General features: G+C 51.2%; 7 protein-coding genes across 7 annotated transcripts; 3 read left to right on the top strand and 4 right to left on the bottom strand.

The window, feature by feature from the left end:
- Window positions 1–541: 541 nt before the first annotated feature.
- Window positions 542–1880, top strand: B0T23DRAFT_39511 (uncharacterized protein). Its single transcript, XM_062838169.1, has 4 exons — window positions 542–794; window positions 852–1062; window positions 1119–1269; window positions 1325–1880. Exons 1-4 carry the CDS (start codon window positions 710–712, stop codon window positions 1829–1831), a joined length of 954 nt encoding a protein of 317 aa, XP_062697913.1. The 5' UTR covers window positions 542–709; the 3' UTR covers window positions 1832–1880.
- A 631-nt stretch (window positions 1881–2511) lies between these two features.
- B0T23DRAFT_371935 (uncharacterized protein) lies at window positions 2512–3903 on the top strand. Its single transcript, XM_062836686.1, has 4 exons — window positions 2512–2926; window positions 3012–3067; window positions 3326–3462; window positions 3606–3903. Exons 1-4 carry the CDS (start codon window positions 2604–2606, stop codon window positions 3675–3677), a joined length of 588 nt encoding a protein of 195 aa, XP_062697912.1. The 5' UTR covers window positions 2512–2603; the 3' UTR covers window positions 3678–3903.
- A 20-nt stretch (window positions 3904–3923) lies between these two features.
- On the bottom strand, window positions 3924–5540 carry B0T23DRAFT_371932 (uncharacterized protein). The gene is made up of 2 exons (XM_062836685.1): window positions 4971–5540; window positions 3924–4054 (listed from the first exon to the last, which is right to left on the bottom strand). Exons 1-2 carry the CDS (start codon window positions 5277–5279, stop codon window positions 4028–4030), a joined length of 336 nt encoding a protein of 111 aa, XP_062697911.1. The 5' UTR covers window positions 5280–5540; the 3' UTR covers window positions 3924–4027.
- Window positions 5541–7031: 1491 nt separating this feature from the next.
- B0T23DRAFT_39469 (uncharacterized protein) lies at window positions 7032–8932 on the bottom strand. The gene is made up of 3 exons (XM_062838143.1): window positions 8410–8932; window positions 7297–8349; window positions 7032–7237 (listed from the first exon to the last, which is right to left on the bottom strand). Exons 1-3 carry the CDS (start codon window positions 8505–8507, stop codon window positions 7150–7152), a joined length of 1239 nt encoding a protein of 412 aa, XP_062697910.1. The 5' UTR covers window positions 8508–8932; the 3' UTR covers window positions 7032–7149.
- Window positions 8933–9355: 423 nt separating this feature from the next.
- Window positions 9356–10199, top strand: B0T23DRAFT_307594 (50S ribosomal protein L30e-like protein; the record flags this gene model as incomplete). The annotated part of the gene is made up of 2 exons (XM_062834428.1): window positions 9356–9641; window positions 9742–10199. 2 exons carry the CDS (start codon window positions 9356–9358, stop codon window positions 10197–10199), a joined length of 744 nt encoding a protein of 247 aa, XP_062697909.1.
- Window positions 10200–10871: 672 nt separating this feature from the next.
- B0T23DRAFT_371923 (uncharacterized protein) lies at window positions 10872–12609 on the bottom strand. Its single transcript, XM_062836684.1, has 3 exons — window positions 12230–12609; window positions 11358–11796; window positions 10872–11274 (listed from the first exon to the last, which is right to left on the bottom strand). The coding sequence occupies exons 1-3, from the start codon at window positions 12240–12242 to the stop codon at window positions 11217–11219; spliced, it is 510 nt and encodes a 169-aa protein (XP_062697908.1). The 5' UTR covers window positions 12243–12609; the 3' UTR covers window positions 10872–11216.
- A 1947-nt stretch (window positions 12610–14556) lies between these two features.
- Window positions 14557–16248, bottom strand: B0T23DRAFT_425639 (HAD-like domain-containing protein; the record flags this gene model as incomplete). The annotated part of the gene is made up of 2 exons (XM_062839921.1): window positions 14557–14708; window positions 14805–16248. The coding sequence occupies 2 exons, from the start codon at window positions 16246–16248 to the stop codon at window positions 14557–14559; spliced, it is 1596 nt and encodes a 531-aa protein (XP_062697907.1).
- Window positions 16249–18547: the final 2299 nt, after the last annotated feature.

Genomic DNA, 18547 nt, shown 5'->3' with positions numbered 1-18547 from the left:
GACCCGAATGCTATGTCCTCTGCCTGGCCGGGCGAGCCTTCGGTTGGATAGGTAGACGGGGTAGGTTGTCGCGTGGGGTCCACGTATCTCTACTGAAATTAAGGGTCAGAGTCTCCCGGAGAAACAGGTGATGCCGACTGTCATTTGGCCACAAATTGGGCAATTGTCAGTTTGTCACTGGCCATTTCCAGCTGCCGGCAACGCTGGCACCACTGTCAAAGCAACCCACCCAACGGACAAGGGTGTTGTGTTGTGTTGTGTTGTGAATGACGTGCCCCGGGCAGCCTGGCCATATCGCGAAGCGTTCACTTTATTGATGACGACGGCGACGACAATAACAATAACAACAACAACATTCAGGTGGACAGTCTGAACATTGTTGGAAGAGCAAGACGATATCCTCAAGTTGGGCTTATAAAAAAAAGGTCAAATTGTTCGTCTGTTGAAACCTGGCAGCGTTTTAGTGCAGGGAATCGCTACTACCCGTCCGTCTGCTTCTATCCGAACTGTTGACAGCTTCGCATCTTTTGATTGAACCCCTCCTTATGGTAGTGTACTTGACTGCACCACTTCCAAGTTGCCACTATTTCATCCCCAGCAACAATCTACTATAACATCCAGGACCTATCCCGTCCACTCCATTTGAACACCTAATCTATAGTAGCAACCATATCTTTCTCGTCAACCAACCAAATCAAAAATCATTAAAATGGGCCAAACAGATCTCGAGGTTCTGATCGACATGGGCTTTGAGCGCGCCCGCGCCGAGCTCGCCGTCAAGAAGTCCGGTGGCTGTTAGTCCTCCCAAACGCTTACCTTTGTGACGCGAATGTGATGTTGACAAGTAGCAGTGCAAGGAGCCCTCAACTGGCTCGAGGAGAGCCAGGACAAGTCCTTGGAGGAGCTGCAAGCCAGCGCTGCCTCTGCCGCCACTGCCAAGGCCGACGACGACGAAGAGGATGATGGCTCCCCCATTCCCGAGGGCGCCAAGTCCCTTGTTTGCAACGATTGCGGCAAGAGGTTCAAGAACGGAGATCTTGCCGCCTTCCATGCTTCCAAGACGTCAGTCTCTTTACCAATGTGTCCGTGTTTGTGGCACCAAGCTAACTCTACCATAGTCAGCACACCGACTTCTCCGAATCTACCGAAGAAATTGCTCCTCTAACGGAGGAAGAGAAGAAGCAAAGGCTGGAGGAGCTCCGCCAAAAGCTCGCGGAGAAGCGGGAGAGGCAGGCACTTGTTGACAAGGAGGAGCAGAAGCGCAATGAGGTACGGTCAGACCATTCCCAGTTCGCATTTAAAACATGCTAACAAACATGCATAGCAAATCAAGCGCAAGGCTACCAAGGAATCACAAGACATGAAGGAGGAGCTCGCGCGTAAAGAGCAAATGAAGGAGGCTGCTCGCAAGCGCCAAGAGAAGCTCGACGACATCGAGGCTAAGAAACGCATCAAGGCCAAAATCGAAGCCGACAAGGCCGAGAGGAAGCGCAAGGAGGAGGAAGCGAAGGCGCTTCGCGAGGGTAGAGCTCCGGCCGCTCCTTCAACCGCCCCTGCTGCCGCCGCCGCTGCGCCGGCTGCTTCGAAGCCGGCTGCCTCCCACAATGAAGCTCGTCTGAGGTTGCAGACTGCCAAGGGAAACGTTATGAAGACACTGGCCGCGGATGCCACACTGTTTGAGCTTGCTCAGCAGTTGGAGTCGGAGAACGGAGTCCCGGTTGCGAGCTTCTCTACGACGTTCCCCCGGAAGACGTGGCAAGCTGGAGTAGACTTTGGCCAGACGCTGAAGGAGGCTGGGTTGGTTCCCAGTGCGGTGCTCATTGTCAATTAGGGTGGACGAGTACCTACTAAGTGCTTGAAAGTAAACTGGGGTGGGGGGGGGGGGTGGTCATAGTATGATCTCAAGCGGAGTTGAAACGCCAGAGCGGGAAAAAGAACGGATACGTCTAGAAGCTGCTTTACGAATGATGAAAAAGAAGTCAAAGTGCCAGTCAAACAATCTTCTGTGTAATTGTTATGCCAACTGTGATTTCTAGACATGTCGTTCGTAGTGCAGATAGGTATGTACCTCTACGGCCACATTAAACCCACGCTACGCTAGACCCACCATCTCCGGATTACCCCGGAGGATACAGTTCAATGCTGGTTTGACTGTTAGCTCGAGACCTAGTATCAACATCCTTAGACGTACTATATTTAGTTGATTCGTGGCATTACTCGGCGAAAGTGGAATTGGATACGAATATGCTTTTTTTCAGATAAAATATAACACATTACACCTTGTTGATTGGTTTGAGACAATACAGATCGGATCTCATCCAATTTCGCAGAAATATCCCTGGGTAACGAGCTAACAAATACACTAGCACCAGATTGTACTCCGTGGCAGTGCAACTAGCAACCAAAGTAAACAAAAGCCAACCTCTTCGGCTTCCTTCGTTGAGACGCTGTAACATTTAGCTCGGGTATTATCCCGTATACCTACCTAGCTAGTACAGTAACCCCTCCTTTTTTTTTCTCGCAACGCACGCAACTTTTGTACCGAACGTATCCGTCCTTGATTCCAGTACTGACTTATCTCTATAAGTCAGACCACAACAACCATGGCCTCCTCCTCCTCCTCCCGATCTCGCACCCTCCAACTCGGACAAGCTCTCCACAGCAGCTTGAACAGCCGCTTTAGCCGCCGCCCATCATCATCTTTCTTTCTCTCCTCCACGTTATCATTCTTCAACCCTTCAACCACCGTTACGAACCCCAATTCATCATCACCCCGCATCTCCAACAACTTCTTCTTTAGTCAGAGACATCATCATATCCGAACAATGGCTACCTCTACTACTACCACCGCCGGAAAGAAGATTGAGTGGCTTGTTGTCGTCCCGGACTTTGAGGGCGTTGGCGAGAAGAGGTTGGAGGTTCGCCCGTGAGTTTGCACCCATCTGTCTGATTACAGTACCTAGAGAATGGATGCGAGGAGGTTACTGACTGAATGTGGTGGGAATATGTAGTGATCACTTTGCCGGTCTCGGCAAGAACGTCGATAATGGGTGTTTCCAGATGGGCGGTAGGTCTTTTTTTTTTTTTTTTTTTTTTTTAATTATACTTCACATCACTTCACTCCATTTTCGTTCACTTTCACTTCACCTTAGAATACCTTCAGCGTATACCTCTCCTGGGCTCCATGGAGTCTGACAACTTCACACCTGCTTGATCTCATACATGTGCTCTCGTCTTACACACACATGAACCCTTCCCTCGTATTTAATGGAGACGAGTGCTAACAGACCAAAAAAAAAAAAAAAAAGGCGCCGTTCTCTCCGAGCCCCCACCTCCGACGACCCCAAGACCTTCAAGTTCGCCGGCAGCACCATCGTCCTAGTCGCCGAGAGCCGCGAGGAGGTGATCAAGATCCTCAAGGACGATGTGTATGCCCAAAAGGGCGTTTGGGATGTTGACAACGTAAGCTTTGTTCCCCTTTCTTCAGTTCAGTCTGTCGCATGTTAGAAAGCTACGTAGTAGAAGTCTTGACAATCTTGGGGGAACGTGATGCGTCAAAGGTTTAGATGTGGATGCTAATGCGAATTGTAAATGATATGATATAGGCTCAGATGTGGCCCTTCAAGTGCGCCTTCCGCTTCCCTGTCCCTGGTCAGCAGTACCAGCAGAAGCAGTAGGTGTGGAAGGAAGAGTCAAATAGAGATTATCAGTACATAAGATACAGGTTTAGTGATTTTCGGTAGCACTCTTTGTCTGCGCGTGATCAAGCTGAGTGCTCGGAATACATCTCTCGAATGTCCACAACGCAGGACAGAACGATCTACACCATGAACTTTGCAATGAGGTGCAACATAGACCAGTGGTTTGTACACTCAGCATCAAAATCAAACCTCATTATATTTGCCCTGAACTACCTAGGTAGGCTCGGTCGGTAACCATGTGAAATCCAAGATCATTACCACAATTTTTACAATTCACTGACCAGACGCATAGTAACAAGAAGCAACAAACACACAATCTGCTCTATTTAGCTATCATCACTACCATTTTCAAAGCAAGTATATACCCAACCCCAACACCTCCCTACTCTCCCTACTCTCCCTACTCTCCTCCCATATCTCCATATCTCCATTCATTCCATCCCACCTTCATCCTGCCATCAGATCATGTCAGATGAGATCCTATCATAGGTATCAGATATCATTTCCTGGTTCCCGTCCTTTTCCATGTCTATCTTTCTTTTTTTTTTCTTTTTTCTTTGTCTTTCTTTCCCTCCCACTCAATACCCGCGATCCACGTGCAATCGGAATCAGCCTCAGACCGACCCGTCCCATAATCCGCCACAGAGCCGTCCCTTCCTTGACTGTGGGACTTCAGTCTAATTATGGTCATGGTCGTGGTCGTGGTTGTGATGCTCCCGAGGTTGGGATTGTTCGGGCTGCTGCTGTTGTACCCCTGGGTAGTGTCCATGGTGCCCCAAATGATGGTGTTGACGAAGTCGGCAACACAGGTGATGGGAACGTCGCTACTACCGCAAAGACTCGGGGGGGCATTGATTTTCAATTTTTCCTGGGAAATCCGGCATGGTTAGACATTCATTCACATGTGCATTTTATGCCTTCAGAAAATACATATAGTGGGGGAGACATGTTGTTACCACCCCAGAGTACTCACTGTGAATTCGATTCCTCTGGTACCTCTGTCTTGTCTTTTCCTACCTACCTACGTATCTCTTCTTCATGAGCGCTGGAGGGTGGGGACATTCAAATCACCGGCGGTCTTGCACACACAACTTCTGGCTGGCGGCATGAACGTTACCTACACTATGCTTAGCTACAGACTACCTATGCCAGATTTCCTCCTGGAAGTCGAAAATACGAAAATCGATGCCCCGAGTCTTTGCGGTACTGCTGTTGCCTCTATTACTACCAGATTCCCCCTAATGCTGCCACTGCTAACTCCTGCTACTGCTCCCTCTGGCGACTTTGCCTGACTTCCCTAGCCCGACAAGCCTCTTGCAACTCGGCGCGGAGACGGGCACGGTACTCCCATACTAAGCGCATAGTTTCCGCATTTGACACCGTGGCTATTGACGCCCGCCGTATGATCTCTGCTGCGCCTGGTTCGGGTTCGGCGTTTGATCCCTGATGTCCTTGTCTTTGCCTTTGTCTTTGGTAGAAACAGTCCTGTTGTCTAGCATGATAGGCATCGCGTATCTCGACAAGTAGGCTGGCGTGCAGCTTGGCCATGGAGAGGAGGGTCCTCCAGGGTAATGGCATGACGTGGATTCTCAGGTCCAAGTCTAGGATGACATTGCGGATGTGACGCTCGTAGTCGGAGAGGTGGTCATCATCATCGGTGATGTAGTCGTCATCATCGTGTTCCAAGTCATCATAGAAGAAGAAATCCTCCGAGTTCGAGACAAAGTCCCAGTCGTCCTCTTCCTCGTCCTCTTCCTCGTCCTCTTCCTCGTCCTCTTCCTCGTCCTCTTCCTCGTCCTCTTCCTCGTCCTCTTCCTCGTCCTCTTCCTCGTCTTCTTCCTCGTCTTCTCCAAGGTCTTCAAGGTCGTCTTCAAGGTCGTCTTCAAGGTCTTCGTCTTCAAAGTCCCACCCTTCTTCCTCATCCTCGTCATCCTCTTCTTCGTCCTTTTCGTTCTTGAGGTCTTCGTACTCTTCAAGGTCCTTTTCATCCTCTGCTTCCTCGAGTCCTTGACCTTCTTCCTCTCTCTCAACAATCCCAAAGTAATCCATGACAAACTCTCTAAAATCGTCGAGGTCTCTTCTCTTCTTCCATCTATTCAAGAGGCGCCGGTTATTGATCTCCTCCTCCATACCCATATAAACATCATCAGGTCCCTTCACGTTGGGGAGGGGTGAGTTGCCTTCTTCACGTATCTTTCTGTAGTAGCAGATTATCTCCTCCGCTTCAGCGGGCCAGACTGTGGGTATCATTGTCGGAAGAGGATATGCGGTGGCGGCGGGGGCTGGTTGTTCTTGCGGGGGGCTAGAGGAAGTCGTGGGGGTGTCGGTGGAAGGGAGGAGGGCTTGGGAAAAGTACGAGGAGCGTGCGTGTGACATTGTGGTGGTAGTTGACTTTGACTGGTTGGATTATTGTCTTTGGCCGAGCGAGCGGATGATTCGAGGTCGGAGCGGATTCTCCGAGTGGACAATAGATTGAGGTATGTGGACGATGGTCGTGGGTTTGTGGACCGTGGGTGTACGGACCGTAGGTGTAGGTCGTAGATGGATAGACTATGGGATTATGATCGGAGGTATTAAGCCGTGGGGGCTTGGACCGTAGGAGTATGGAGCAGTGGCTGTATGTAGTGTAGGTATATAGACCGTACTTGTGTAGGCCTTAGAGCGTAGACCGTGAGGATGTAGAGCCGAACAGTCACGTGGATGGTGTGAAAAGAGAGCTGGGGAAGACGGAGAATGACTCTCTCCCTCTCTGGAAGAAAGCGACTTGATAGACAAGTATCAGTATCTGAAGGATCCTGAAGTAAAGAAGAGCCGTTGATGTATTGAATCATGTGGAAAAATGACCATAGGAGTGAGGAACCGAGTACGTAGACGGATGACGAGGAAAATGGAGGAAATTAATTCGAGTGGAAAGAGAATGGATGGGCAAGTTTAAGTATCTGCCAGACTCCCAGTGCAGGGAGATGTATTTTCCAGGGAAATATATTTCTGCGCGCAGATCAAGTCCGACATATCAGCATCGGATGTCCGCAGCGGAGGCCCCGATTCCTGCTTATATACGATATCATTACGTGATGCTGTACTGCACTCGTCTAGATCCTCAAGTTCGATGGCAGCCCAGCAAGAAAAAGCGACACATCTTGTCCCTTCACCCCATCTAACCATGCCCGTCGAAGCCTCTGCCAGCGTCAAAAGCTGCTGAGTCCGGCACATCCGCAAAACCTCGTTATAGGGAGTACCAAAATATGCACGAGTTCATGGGTACAAATGTGACTCTTCAGTTGACACATATGCAACGCACGATGTTGTATTGTCGAAACGCATTCTGGTCGGCCAGGTTGAACCAGAGACAGTCGAGAGGTATTTGAACGAGTATTGCATTGGACCGGCAACATGATACATTACTAACCGCGTCTTTTTATTTTCTTCATTTTTTACTCTTCGGCTTCTAAGGCAGATGCAAAGACAAGCCCATATCTTCGAGCTTGTAATGGTCGGCCATGATGGTGGCAAGGTGATCTCGTGTTTGGGGGCCACTGTGAAATTGTTAGTGTTGGGGTTCTTCAGTGATCGAAATTATAGGTTCAGGGCTTACAGGTTTGTTAGGTATACATCGACGTATTGGGGTGGCAGGTACTCGCCCACGATGTTCTCTACCTCGAGGGCATCGACTGCCTCACCGTCGGCATAGTCGACATACGTCGAAGAATCGCCCTGCTCGAACTCGGTCCCATCGTCCGACGGATCTACGGGGCAGAACTTGTAAACACCGCTTAGAACGATAACAGGCTTGGAGTACTCCTGCGCCGCCCTGGCAGCAGTACTGCACCCACTCTCTGTGGAAATACCGCCGTTCGCATATACGGCCTTGGCGCTGATAACAACCTTGTTCACCCTAGGCATGTAGGCCATCAGGCCGTTGCTAGCCAGGCTGATGGTGTTGACCCCGAGACCGTTGAGCTTCTTCCGTAGGGCAGCGTGGGGCACCTCGCCGGGTTTTTGACGCTCAGCGCTGGCGAGGAAAACGGTAAATCTCCTCTTTGCTGCGGCTTTGAGGAGGAATCTCTCGACTGTCGGGGAGGGGAGGTAGGCGAGCACGTAATCGCCGGGGTGAATCTGGATGTCCGCGAAACCCGCGATCTGGTCGTCCGCCTGGCTGATCTCGTCCATAATCTCTTCGATGCCATCGATAACTTCGGACCGTAGGGCATGCATGTTGGCAGATGCGCCCTGGGACATGGGGGTGGATGCGCCGGTGACTGGTGACTGTACGGTCTCTGAGACGCAGAGAAGGTTGAACATCGACTTGGACATGGGGAGAGTCGCGGCGCGGAGGGGCGTGGGGCCTGGCCTTGTGGAAATGGTGGGCGTTGTGGGCAGCTGGGAGAGGTCGGATACTGAGTCGCCCATCTCGTCGGCATTTCTGTCCTCGGAAGCCTCATCACGAATAAGACCCATTACTCGGCGGACGACATTGCCAATAACTTGCTCGGTGGGAGCAGCTTGGGCGAGTCTGTGGCCGGTGTTGGAGACCTTTGCGAGCAGCTGGTCGACGTTCTGCCACTTAGACTTGGCGACGACCTGGAGCAGCATATGGGCTGTGGCATTGGCGACATCATCGCCCTTGACTTGGCGACGTTTTAGGAGGCTGCCCAACCAGGTTAGGATCTGATATAAGATGATGGATATGAAGCAGGCGTAGGCGTACTAGATAAGAGCCTCGATAGAAGCCTCCAAGGGCTGAGTGTTTAGAGACTTGAGGAGCTTGCCCAACGTGGGGGCATAGCTCATTTGCGACGGCGCCATGGTGATGAGCTGTGTACTTTGCTACTGAGATATTGCGGCGGTGATGTCGAAGTGAGAATGCGACTGTTCCCTGCTCGAGGCTGTATGGTCTTTACAAATGGTACTGGACGGATATCTATGAAATCGATATAGGCGGGGAATGACAAGGCTGGCTGCTGGTCGCAAAAAAGGTCTCCAACAATAGCTTCCAGAATTGGGCCAATATCGCTTGGGATTGTGGACTTTTTGCCAGTGAATTGTCGAGGTGAGTCAATGGCTCACACTGAATGCGCTTGGAGGTATCACAAGCTCTAGAAATTTAGTGGGGCAGGCAAGCAACCGGGCTTCAAGGACAAAGCACTGCTGTATGCCAGTTTGCGGCAGGCTAGAAGCAGGCCTTATTCACTAATTCCTGTCGTACTAAATGGAGAAGCCCCACCGAGCAGAAGGTGGAAGTTTAAGATATTTCTTATCGCGTGCTTATCCAAAAAATGGTTTCTCTTATCGCACCCAAATCCAGACACCCACCTGCATTATCGGCGCCCGGGCGGAACGGCTTTACAATTGGCCTACAAATTTTTGGTCGCGTCGCTCTGCTCTGATTGACCGGGTCACTTGATGGACCCAGTAAAATCTGCGTTGAAGAAAGAATCCGTTTCTGCGATCAACCCCATCACGACGGATACCAAATACCTTGACGCCCCAACCCAGTAACTTTTTTTTCTCTTTACTGCAGTGGTTGTCTGTATAACACTATTCCCCCCCCATTCTTTAATTCCTGTTTGATACCCCCATCCCCTCAATCACCAACCATATCTACACACACACCCAACCACCACCAATAACAAACACACATTTAATCCGATAAGATGGGTGCCACCGACAAGATCAAGGAGAAGAAGGACAAGTCCGAGAAGAAGGACAAGAAGGAGAAGAAGATGAGCGAGGAGGCCGGTGTCAAGAAGGAGAAGAAGGACAAGAAGGAGAAGAAGGAGAAGACCGAGAAGCTCGCCAAGGCCGTCGAGGCGCACCTCGAGAAGGAGGGTTCCGTTGACCCTGAGGATGTTGTCAAGACCGCCGAGGACCTTGTCCCCTTTGCCCTTCCCCTCGCCGACGACAAGACCCACAAGAAGACTTACAAGTTGATCAAGAAGGGTACGTTTTGTTCCTCTCCAATTGCATTCATTGCCAAGTCCAATCGCAACCCACGACTTGTACTGAACCCAAGCTAACTTTTGATAAAAAAAAAAAACAGGCGCCAAGCTCAAGTCCATCCACCGCGGTGTAAAAGAGTGCGAGAAGGCCATCAAGAAGTGCCCCCTCCGGACCGCCGCCTCCCCTCCCGCCGACGCTCCCGGCCTCGTCATCATCGCCGGCGACATCTCGCCCATGGACGTGATCATGCACTTCCCCATTCTGTGCGAGGAGCACGGCGTTCCCTACTTGTACATCCGCTCGCGCGCCGACCTCGGCGTGGCCGCCTGCACCAAGCGCGCCACCTCGGTGGTGATGCTCAAGCCCGAGGGCAAGAAGTCTTCTTCTTCTGGCAAGGAGGAGGCCGGCGACGACAAGAAGGTCGACCCTGCCGAGTACCTTGAGGCCTACAAGGAGCTGGTCAAGACGGCGCAAAAACAGTGGAACGTCCAGGTCGAGCCCTGGGTCAAGGGTACTCACCCGCTCCAGATCGAGGCCAAGGTCAAGGGCACTGCCTAAATTGGCGGGAGCAACGACACGAGCGAAACAAACACACAAAAAATGAAAGACTGCAACGACACGATGGCGACAGCGGGGGCACATGAGACCATGACACCACTGTTGGTGTCGGTGTGATTGTGCGTCTGCTTGTTGCAAGAGTGTTCGTGTGCGTATGTGCTTTTTGCTCAGACAATCGGACTGTCTTACCGTTGAGAGAGAAGAAAACAGGCGACCGATCATCTTGGAGATTGGACGCTGGCGGGGAGCGCAAAGACTGTTCTTGGATGGACTTGTTGTGCCTGGGCTTGGGGAACAGATGAAGGAGGAGCAAGTTTGTGACGCTCTCATCACAACCTCTGTCACTCTTTTCTTCCCTCCATGTCGATTTCTGTCTCCGCTTCGGGCTCCTCCCACCTCTCGCTCTCATCACGAAAAGATTGTCGGATATCGGTCATCATCTCTTCCGCATTGACCACATCCGGTCAGCCCCCATGGGTTGACTTGGTTGTTCTGGGCTTTTATCTAAGCTATAGATAGAGAGCATTGATGGGTTGACGGATTTAGTCTATCCTGGTTTCGGTTATGGATTTATGGCGCTGGCTACTTGCTGTCATTAAAATATGGAAGGCGTTGTGGGGTAAACACTTGTATTTTGCACGGTATATATGAGAAAGGAATACCAAGTTCATCAGTTCTCATTTTCCAGTTCGTATGTGTTATGGCACAACACACATCACAACACCGTCATGGCCAACTACCGACGCAACACTCATATCAGACGTAAGACAACTACAGGTCACCAGCAAACAACAAGCACACGAGCCAAACAGTGAGGTATCGCCAGCGTCTTCCATTCATCTCAGGAATGCTGATCCTATGCTAATAGCTTGATACAACACAGAGGGTACCAAGAAAAAAAAACAGGAAATGCCCAGGGACACGCCCACACTCCAAATTGTAGGTGCGATACTCAAGTTCCCATTATCATTAACTTCATTAAACCGTCCCAGAGTTCTCCTTACTTAAAAGACCCATTTACTCGGCGCGCCAGCTTGACCGGCCGAGAGCAGGGGAGCCGGAGGTAGCAGAGGCGCTGTTTCAACCATGTCAGCAGACTGTTCCCACAGGATATACCGAAGTATAGTAAATAGGTTCTTTTACAATAGGGTGACCCACTACTCAAAAGGGTTGGTGCGCGTTCCCCACCAGGTAAGGAAGACGGAAAGGCCGACAGTCTCAAACAGCTTAGCGAGGACGTTGATGCCGACAGTCTCAAAGGCGCGCTTCTCAACGAACAACTCAGAGATGAAACCGGGAGCAGAGGTGGCAGCAAAGATGAGACCGCCGAGGTAGGCGGCACCGCGGTAGCTGAGGGTGCCGGTGGCGTTGATGAGAGCGCCAATGCCGTACGACTGCAGGGCAGAGCCGACGAGGGAAGAGCCCCAGGCCATGACGGCCGAGGTGGCCTCGCGCGACTTGATGAACTCCTCCTTGCTGTTGGAGATCTTGGCGCGCTGGTAGGTCTGGCCGAAGAGGGGGGTCATGATGGCCAGCTCGGTGGCATGGTTGAAGATGGTGCCGAGGGCAATGGCCGAGGGCTTGACGGGGGGGAGATCTGGAGGGAGTGAGTTAGTATCATTGTTTGGTTATGCTTGTGGAGACTCATGTAAATGGCTGTTGATGGTGGTGGTAATGCTTGTGCGTTGTGCTGCGGTGGTTCATCTTTGGTTCATCCCAAATTCGCAGTGTTTGTTGCTGTGTCGGTGTTGTTTGACGTGCATCCCGTGGTGCGCCCCGCTCGCATCCCCTACGTCATAGGCTGCCGTCCGCGATTTCTCATAGCAAAGCAACCACACACCCGAAACGCGATGCTTTTGAGCAGAGCCGGTGTCGAGAAGAATGAAACATTGGGGGGAACTCGAGATGCTAGTCATCATGTTGGGATATTCGATTGTGTCGTTGTGTTGTTGGAGATGATGCCCGGAAATGAACCACCTGACGCGGATGCAAGGTGAGAGTGACAGGAGGGGAAAGAGGGGGCTACTAACAGTGAAGAGACATGATGGCGGTTGGTATTGTGTAGTAGATTTATGAAATAGTTGTTCGTTTGGGTATCGTCGTCGATGAATTCTCGTTTGGAGAAGTCGTTGGTTTTCACTGGTTTGGAATGAAGCAAGCAAAAGGGAGATGGAGGGGAGGGAGGACGTGGCGGTTATAAAGTACTACAGAGGACGGACGGAAGGAATGGATTCTGGGCAAGGCCGGGCCTGCTGCCAGGGCGAGATCACTCATTACTACCTAGGTTCTTCTTTGTGCGTCACGATTTCAGTCAACCGAGCAACCAGGCAGGAAAGCATCCATGAGCCCAGCCCAGCAGGGAGAGGAGCCAGTCAACTACTAGGCCGAACAGGCAACGAACAGCGACGGGGAGCAAGGACGGATGGAAAGAGACCTGGGACAATCACGATTGAACGCTCCCGGTGTCTTTCTCTCTTCCTCGCAACGAGATTCCACGGCTCTAATTGGTCGTCATTCAGAAAATCCTCTGTAAATTGCCCTGGTTACAGAAGGAATCACATCATCGCCTCTGTCGAGCTTCCCCGGACTGCATCTTATGCAAGATGATGTCACTCACTCATTCCACGCTTTCCCCAATGCGGAATGGTCAGTAACATCCCATCCACGGGCACCCGCCCTGTAACAGGACCTCGATTCAACAGGGCAAATTTCACAACGAATCTTCTGTCTGCTCTTAGAGGTATTGTTGGGTTCAGTTGGTGAGCGAGGGGTCAGTCCAGCTGTTCATCAGTCGGACAGACAGGCAGTTAGACTTTAAAAGTCGTGGATGGTATCGAAATAGTGTGAAACAAAGCGAGGGGTTACCGTATTTGCATGATTCCCCTCCAGCCGGTAGGAAATCAGAAAGTCAGGTCGTTTCTAATTTGCTTTTTCCGTCCTGTGCTATGCCGAATTACAATTCTCGTTAAGCCGTCGCTGCCCCTCTCTTCCATGACAATTGTTTACTTCCGGTGGCCCATGTAAAACCTGTCTTACTGTCTTTGATTCCACACCATCCGAAGCTGAACCTCTCTCTCTCCACTCTCACCATGACCTTCTGGGCCTAGAATTGCGAAATTGCACGCTTCTGACGCTTCAAAGTGGACTTTTTTTTTGAGGTTCAACCAAGCTGAAGTTGGGGCAGTGTAGTCGCTCTTCTTCCAAGGCCAAGGCCGAGCTTGAACAGTCAAGGTAATTGACATCGTAATCGAGTTTCAGTCCGGAAGTAATGGAGCGGATACTTGGCTTTTGCGGCTGTTCGGTGGCTCCGTAAGTGGAATGGGCAAATCACTAACAGGACTGACTGGCTGTAATTCTCTCCAAAAACTCTTAGTGAATTGGCTCTGTACACCCCAATTCCGGAATCACCTAACTGCGTACCAAACATAAGTGGAATGAAACTGCCCCTCTTCTTCCTCGTTCAAATCCATGGAGCAAAAAGTTCCCACAGTGACGTTTGCCCTCCGAGGGCATCCATCCAGTTGGGATAGGTAAGCGAGCTAAGGTACCTTGCTCAATAGTGTACACTACTAGTTATGTTCCTGAAAGTTGACTGTCCTGTCCGGGAGGTCCAACATCTTGTCACCTACACCAACGGTCCACAGCCGCCGGCCAGCTTCCTTTGAGCTGCCAGGAATAGTTACACCATCACCATCACCATCACCAGCGACGATATGATGAGCTTGGTCCTCTTGGTCCTCTGAGATCCCTGGATCTAGAAGTCCGGATCGTGAAATCAACAAATAACCACCGAGTGGGACCGTTGAGTCCAAACTCTCGTGCTTCCCATCTTAGTCTTTTTATTATCCTGCGCAATGGGATTATTGGGAATGCAGTCTGAAGGGTTTCACAGAAGCTAAGGTATCATGTGTCAGCTTAAAAGGAGATCCTCGACCCGTTCATGCAGAGAACTCTTCGAGAACGGGCAGGCGGCGATCTTTGGAGCGGAGTGAACGAGTGGGAGGGAAGAAGGATCTCAGAGTTGTCCTGCAAAGCCCAGATGTGGGTAACATGCTCGTTGGCTTTTCAAAATCATGCAAGTTGCCAGCGATAAGCGGGAGATATAACAGCCCTAGGCAGAGGAAAAAGGAAACCAGGCCATGATTACACTACTTCGCTGTTCCTCATCTCTAATAGTCCCGTCGTGTAATAATACTGTCGACATATAGTATATATCTTGCTTTCTCGTCCCCTCTCTCTCGCTCATGCTCCCTTTCTCTCCTTTCTTGATACTAGTGATCTCCCCACTTTCATACAGTTCGCAAAGGCAACCAAATAAAAAACAAACAAGCAAGCAGAAAGTCAAAGATAAACTCAATTAAGCCGTATGCTGCCCATCCTCTCCGTCTCTCAGAGCCAACAGGGCTCTCACGTCCGACACGTACTGCAGACCTTCGAGGAACGGTATCAAGTACATCAAGTCGAGGTCTGTCGGGTCGCTGATCCAGCCTTGTATGGGTATCGCATTGTCTGTGTTTTGCGTTATTCCCTCTTGTCAGCACTTGTTTCCCTTCCAGCAAGTTGTACACGAGCATACAACAGAACAGAAACAGAAACAAAACTTACCCTGATGAAACATATAACTCAACGGGCTATTATCCAATATCATGACCTTGCTCAGATCCGGCTCCACCGAGCTCAGATCCTTGATAAACGCCCCATGCCTAAACGTGCAATGCTGCCGATAATACCTGGCCGAGAAGTACTTGCGGTCGCTCTCCAGCCAGTCGATCACGGGGTCCGCATACTCCTGCACCGACGCCGTGAACACCACCAGGTTGTACCATTTGCTGACGCGTCGTAAGAACTCGTCGCAATGGGGGCGCTTGTGCACGTAGTAGAGGATGGGATGCTGCGGCCCGATGGTCTGTTGCCCGCCCACGCCCACATAAGTCGTGTTCAGTCGCACTTCAACCATGTGGCCCGAGGACATGCGGCCGCCTTTGGACATGGAGTGAATTAGGGTCTCGTCGAGGTCGAGGATGAGCGTCTTTTGGTGCTTGAGGTTGGCTGGATCGACGGCGCTGATCTTGTACGAGGGCTGGCGCTTGGGGATCAGAGGCCTTGGGGGCGCCGGCGTCTTGGGGTACTTGGTCAGGGCACCGACGGGCGATGTGGGTGACTTGAGCTGGGCCGAGATGTCGTTGCCGGGGACGCTAAGGTTTTGCTGACCGGACCCGCCGTTGCCGTCGCTATTAGTGGTAGATCGGCCGGAGGCGGAGGAGCGGTCCTTTCGCTGTTTGCGCTGTCGTAGGGAGTCGGCGTCCGAGTGAAGCTTAATTCTTATGGAGCGTCGTGCCGGTGCGATTTCTTCAGAGTCCTGGGATGATTTCGACTTAAGACGTCGTCCGCTGCTGCTACTACCTGTCCGGCTTTCCACCTCCGATTCGGACTCGGACGAGAGTCCTGACGATGAGGAGCCGCTAGAACGGAGGCGAGACTTTCGTGACTTGCGAATGCTTCCTCCGCCACCTGCCCCGTCCAGGTTGGCGTCAGACAGGGCAGCCGCCTCGTGGTAATCCATTGCCATTTCCTTGGCGTTTCCTCCATATCGACCAAAGAGTTTCCGTAATTGTTTGGTAGGCGCAAAGTTGCCCTCGGCATCGTAGAACAAAGCGACCAAGTAGAGGCCAGGCGCAGCAATCGTCATGAGCAGCCAGCGTATAGACTCGACAATGGCAAACGCGAAGCGCTTCGGGAGGGATGCCCATGTGGTCGGCGACTTGGGCTGATCTTGGGCTAGCAGAGGGGTCTTCTCGTCGGCATCGTAGTGCTGTCCATCGTATCCCCCTTGTGCAGCCGTCTCCTTGTCCTCGGGCTCTTCTGACAGTGTGTTGTTTTTGTTGGCTAGACCCAACAGCTCATCGTTGCTGCGCGACCCATGATGATCGTCCTCCTCTTTGCTGCTAAGATGGTGGGCCAGACTGAGTGCGCTTATAGAGTTCGATCGAGACGGGGTCGGGCTGGACGTTGGTGATACTCGGGCCGAGATGATGTTTAGGGAGTTCATCTTGCCAGCGCGGGGAAAGCCATGAAGGACGCCAATGCGAACCGCGCCCAGTGGCAGTTGCAAACTGTGTGACGGCGACAGCGGGGACGGTGGGTTTATTCGAGCAAAGATCGATCGATGATGTATGGTAGTCAATTCCGTGCGGCCCCCTACTGTAGAACAAAAATCGTCGGACGTGGGATTGGGTTTGGGCTTGGGGTGGCCTGCAGGGTACGGGAGGGGCGTTTGTTGCCCGGCCGAGGTTTGGTGTTGCGCGGCGACCGAAAGCTGTTCGGTTGCTCTGTGACGGGGAACTATTGCGGATGGCGAGGATGGTTGAACTGAAAGCCGCAAAAAAGAGAGCGGGCGCTGGAGAAACGAACGGTTACGTGGATATGGCTTGTTTCCCGTTAGGTTAGGTTTGTATGATTTGTTGGCCGAGATCCGGTTGGGGAACTTTTTGGGGAAGATCGAGAAGCAGCGAGCTACATACACTAGGGCCGGAGTCTGGAGACGGGCAACGATCCAATGTTGGGGTCAGAGCCTGGAGGTCTGGAGACTGGAGACTATGGTACTGGAGACTCGGGGGGGTCGCGCGAAGAAGGGGCCAATGTCGTCAACCGCACGCAGTGTAATAACCTTTTCTGTGGTTTCCAGAAACAATCGGTTACATACTCTTTCTTTTCTTTTTGAAGTTGTTTCCAAAAAGAGTTGCAAGTTCCATTCAGGTTGCAAAAACTTAATGTTGCCTGTCGAACTTCGAACAGCGCAAGTGGTGAGATGGGATGTCCGAGGCCCGCCCAGATCTGCTTTGTCTGGACTTGGTTGGCTACTTATCAAAAAATACGAACATGACACCCTTTTTAGGCAATCGATAGGGATCGGAGTAAGAAAAAAGAAAAAGAAAAAGAAGGGTGGTGACCGCCCAGTTCCAAAGATCGACCTCACAGGCAAGATACAAACAATGTTAACAACCCCGGTTTATTACAACTTCACGAAGCCCGGCAAGTGCAATTAAGCACTTATATTTCCCGGTCATGATATGTACATGCACCGCCTTCATATCGGGGTTTCAGTTGGTGATGCCGTCGTGGTGGTGAAGAGCTTCCGTCCTGGATGTTTTTCACTCTTCTCCAATTATCGAGTGGCGCCCAGCGATCACAAACAACGACTTTACTCCAGTCCAGTCCGGTCGCCAACACAACGGGACGCTAGCCGAACAGCACGGGGATGGCAACGACTAACGAGACAACAACGGCGGCGGCGGCTCAGTGGTTGTTCTCAGCAAACTGATGATGGATCTTACACTAAAAAACGGGCATCTCGACGGGGTTTCCAGGGGTGCTCAACAAATGCCATTTCATCCACTGAATCCATTCACGTGTTCCTCCCGACTGACTTGACAACGAGCGGCCGAGCGAGCGGGAAACCCGATCGACCTGCCTAGGCCCCTCCGTCGTCCGGCCATCTCGATGAATGAATGGATGGGCCATGGCGGGGTGGGGGTTCCACATCCACAATTCACAGCGCGAGGTGCTGCTGTCAGTCAACAACAACAACAACACTGCAGGCAACAAACTGACCTAACCACTCAACATCAGCGCCGACACAACATGGGACCTCCTTGGTTGGATTTCTTTCTTTTTGTCTGGAGGGGGATTAGCGACGCCAACCGATGGAACGTGAACCTCTTTTTTGGTGTTTGTATCCTCTCGGTCAGTCTCCCGACTATGTTCAGTTTGGTCTTAGAAACAGTCCGTGCAAAATCTAATAACACGGGACACAATTTCACATGTTCGTCTTTTCCCTCTCTTCAAAACATACCCATGCTCCATTGTAACCGACCAATTGATACTACTATAATAACCTCTTTCCAAAAGCGAACAAATGGCGAGACCCTGACAACCAATGCAACTCAAGCGAAAGAGAAAATTATGTCTTCAAAACATATGAAGAATGACAACCGAGGTTGTGGAAAAAGGGGTTGCCCGTTCCTGCATTTGTTTAGTTTTCTTTTACCCCTGAATGCCGCGTTGGTTGGGCTGATGGATGTATGGCCGGATTTCTTCACCGATCTGCTCTTTCTTCCACGAGCGTTTCTGGAAAATTGCACTGCAGCTAATGACATGACTAGGCACGATACCAATAGTAGTTGAGAACTAACATGTACTTATGCCTACTTTGGAATGTTACCCTGGAAATGCGGTCTGGAAGTTGGGGCTTTAGTGCAGTGCAAGTTTTAGTTTTGGATTTGAATATAAAGTGGCTTTGAGTCTACCTCCTGTCATTGTTTGTTGAATAGCTGTCGAAATCTACGGTG

This window comes from Neurospora hispaniola (genome assembly GCF_033458365.1).
Source record: "Neurospora hispaniola strain FGSC 10403 chromosome Unknown B0T23scaffold_1, whole genome shotgun sequence".
Taxonomy (NCBI): domain Eukaryota; kingdom Fungi; phylum Ascomycota; class Sordariomycetes; order Sordariales; family Sordariaceae; genus Neurospora; species Neurospora hispaniola.
This window is presented reverse-complemented; position numbering and strand designations above follow the sequence as displayed.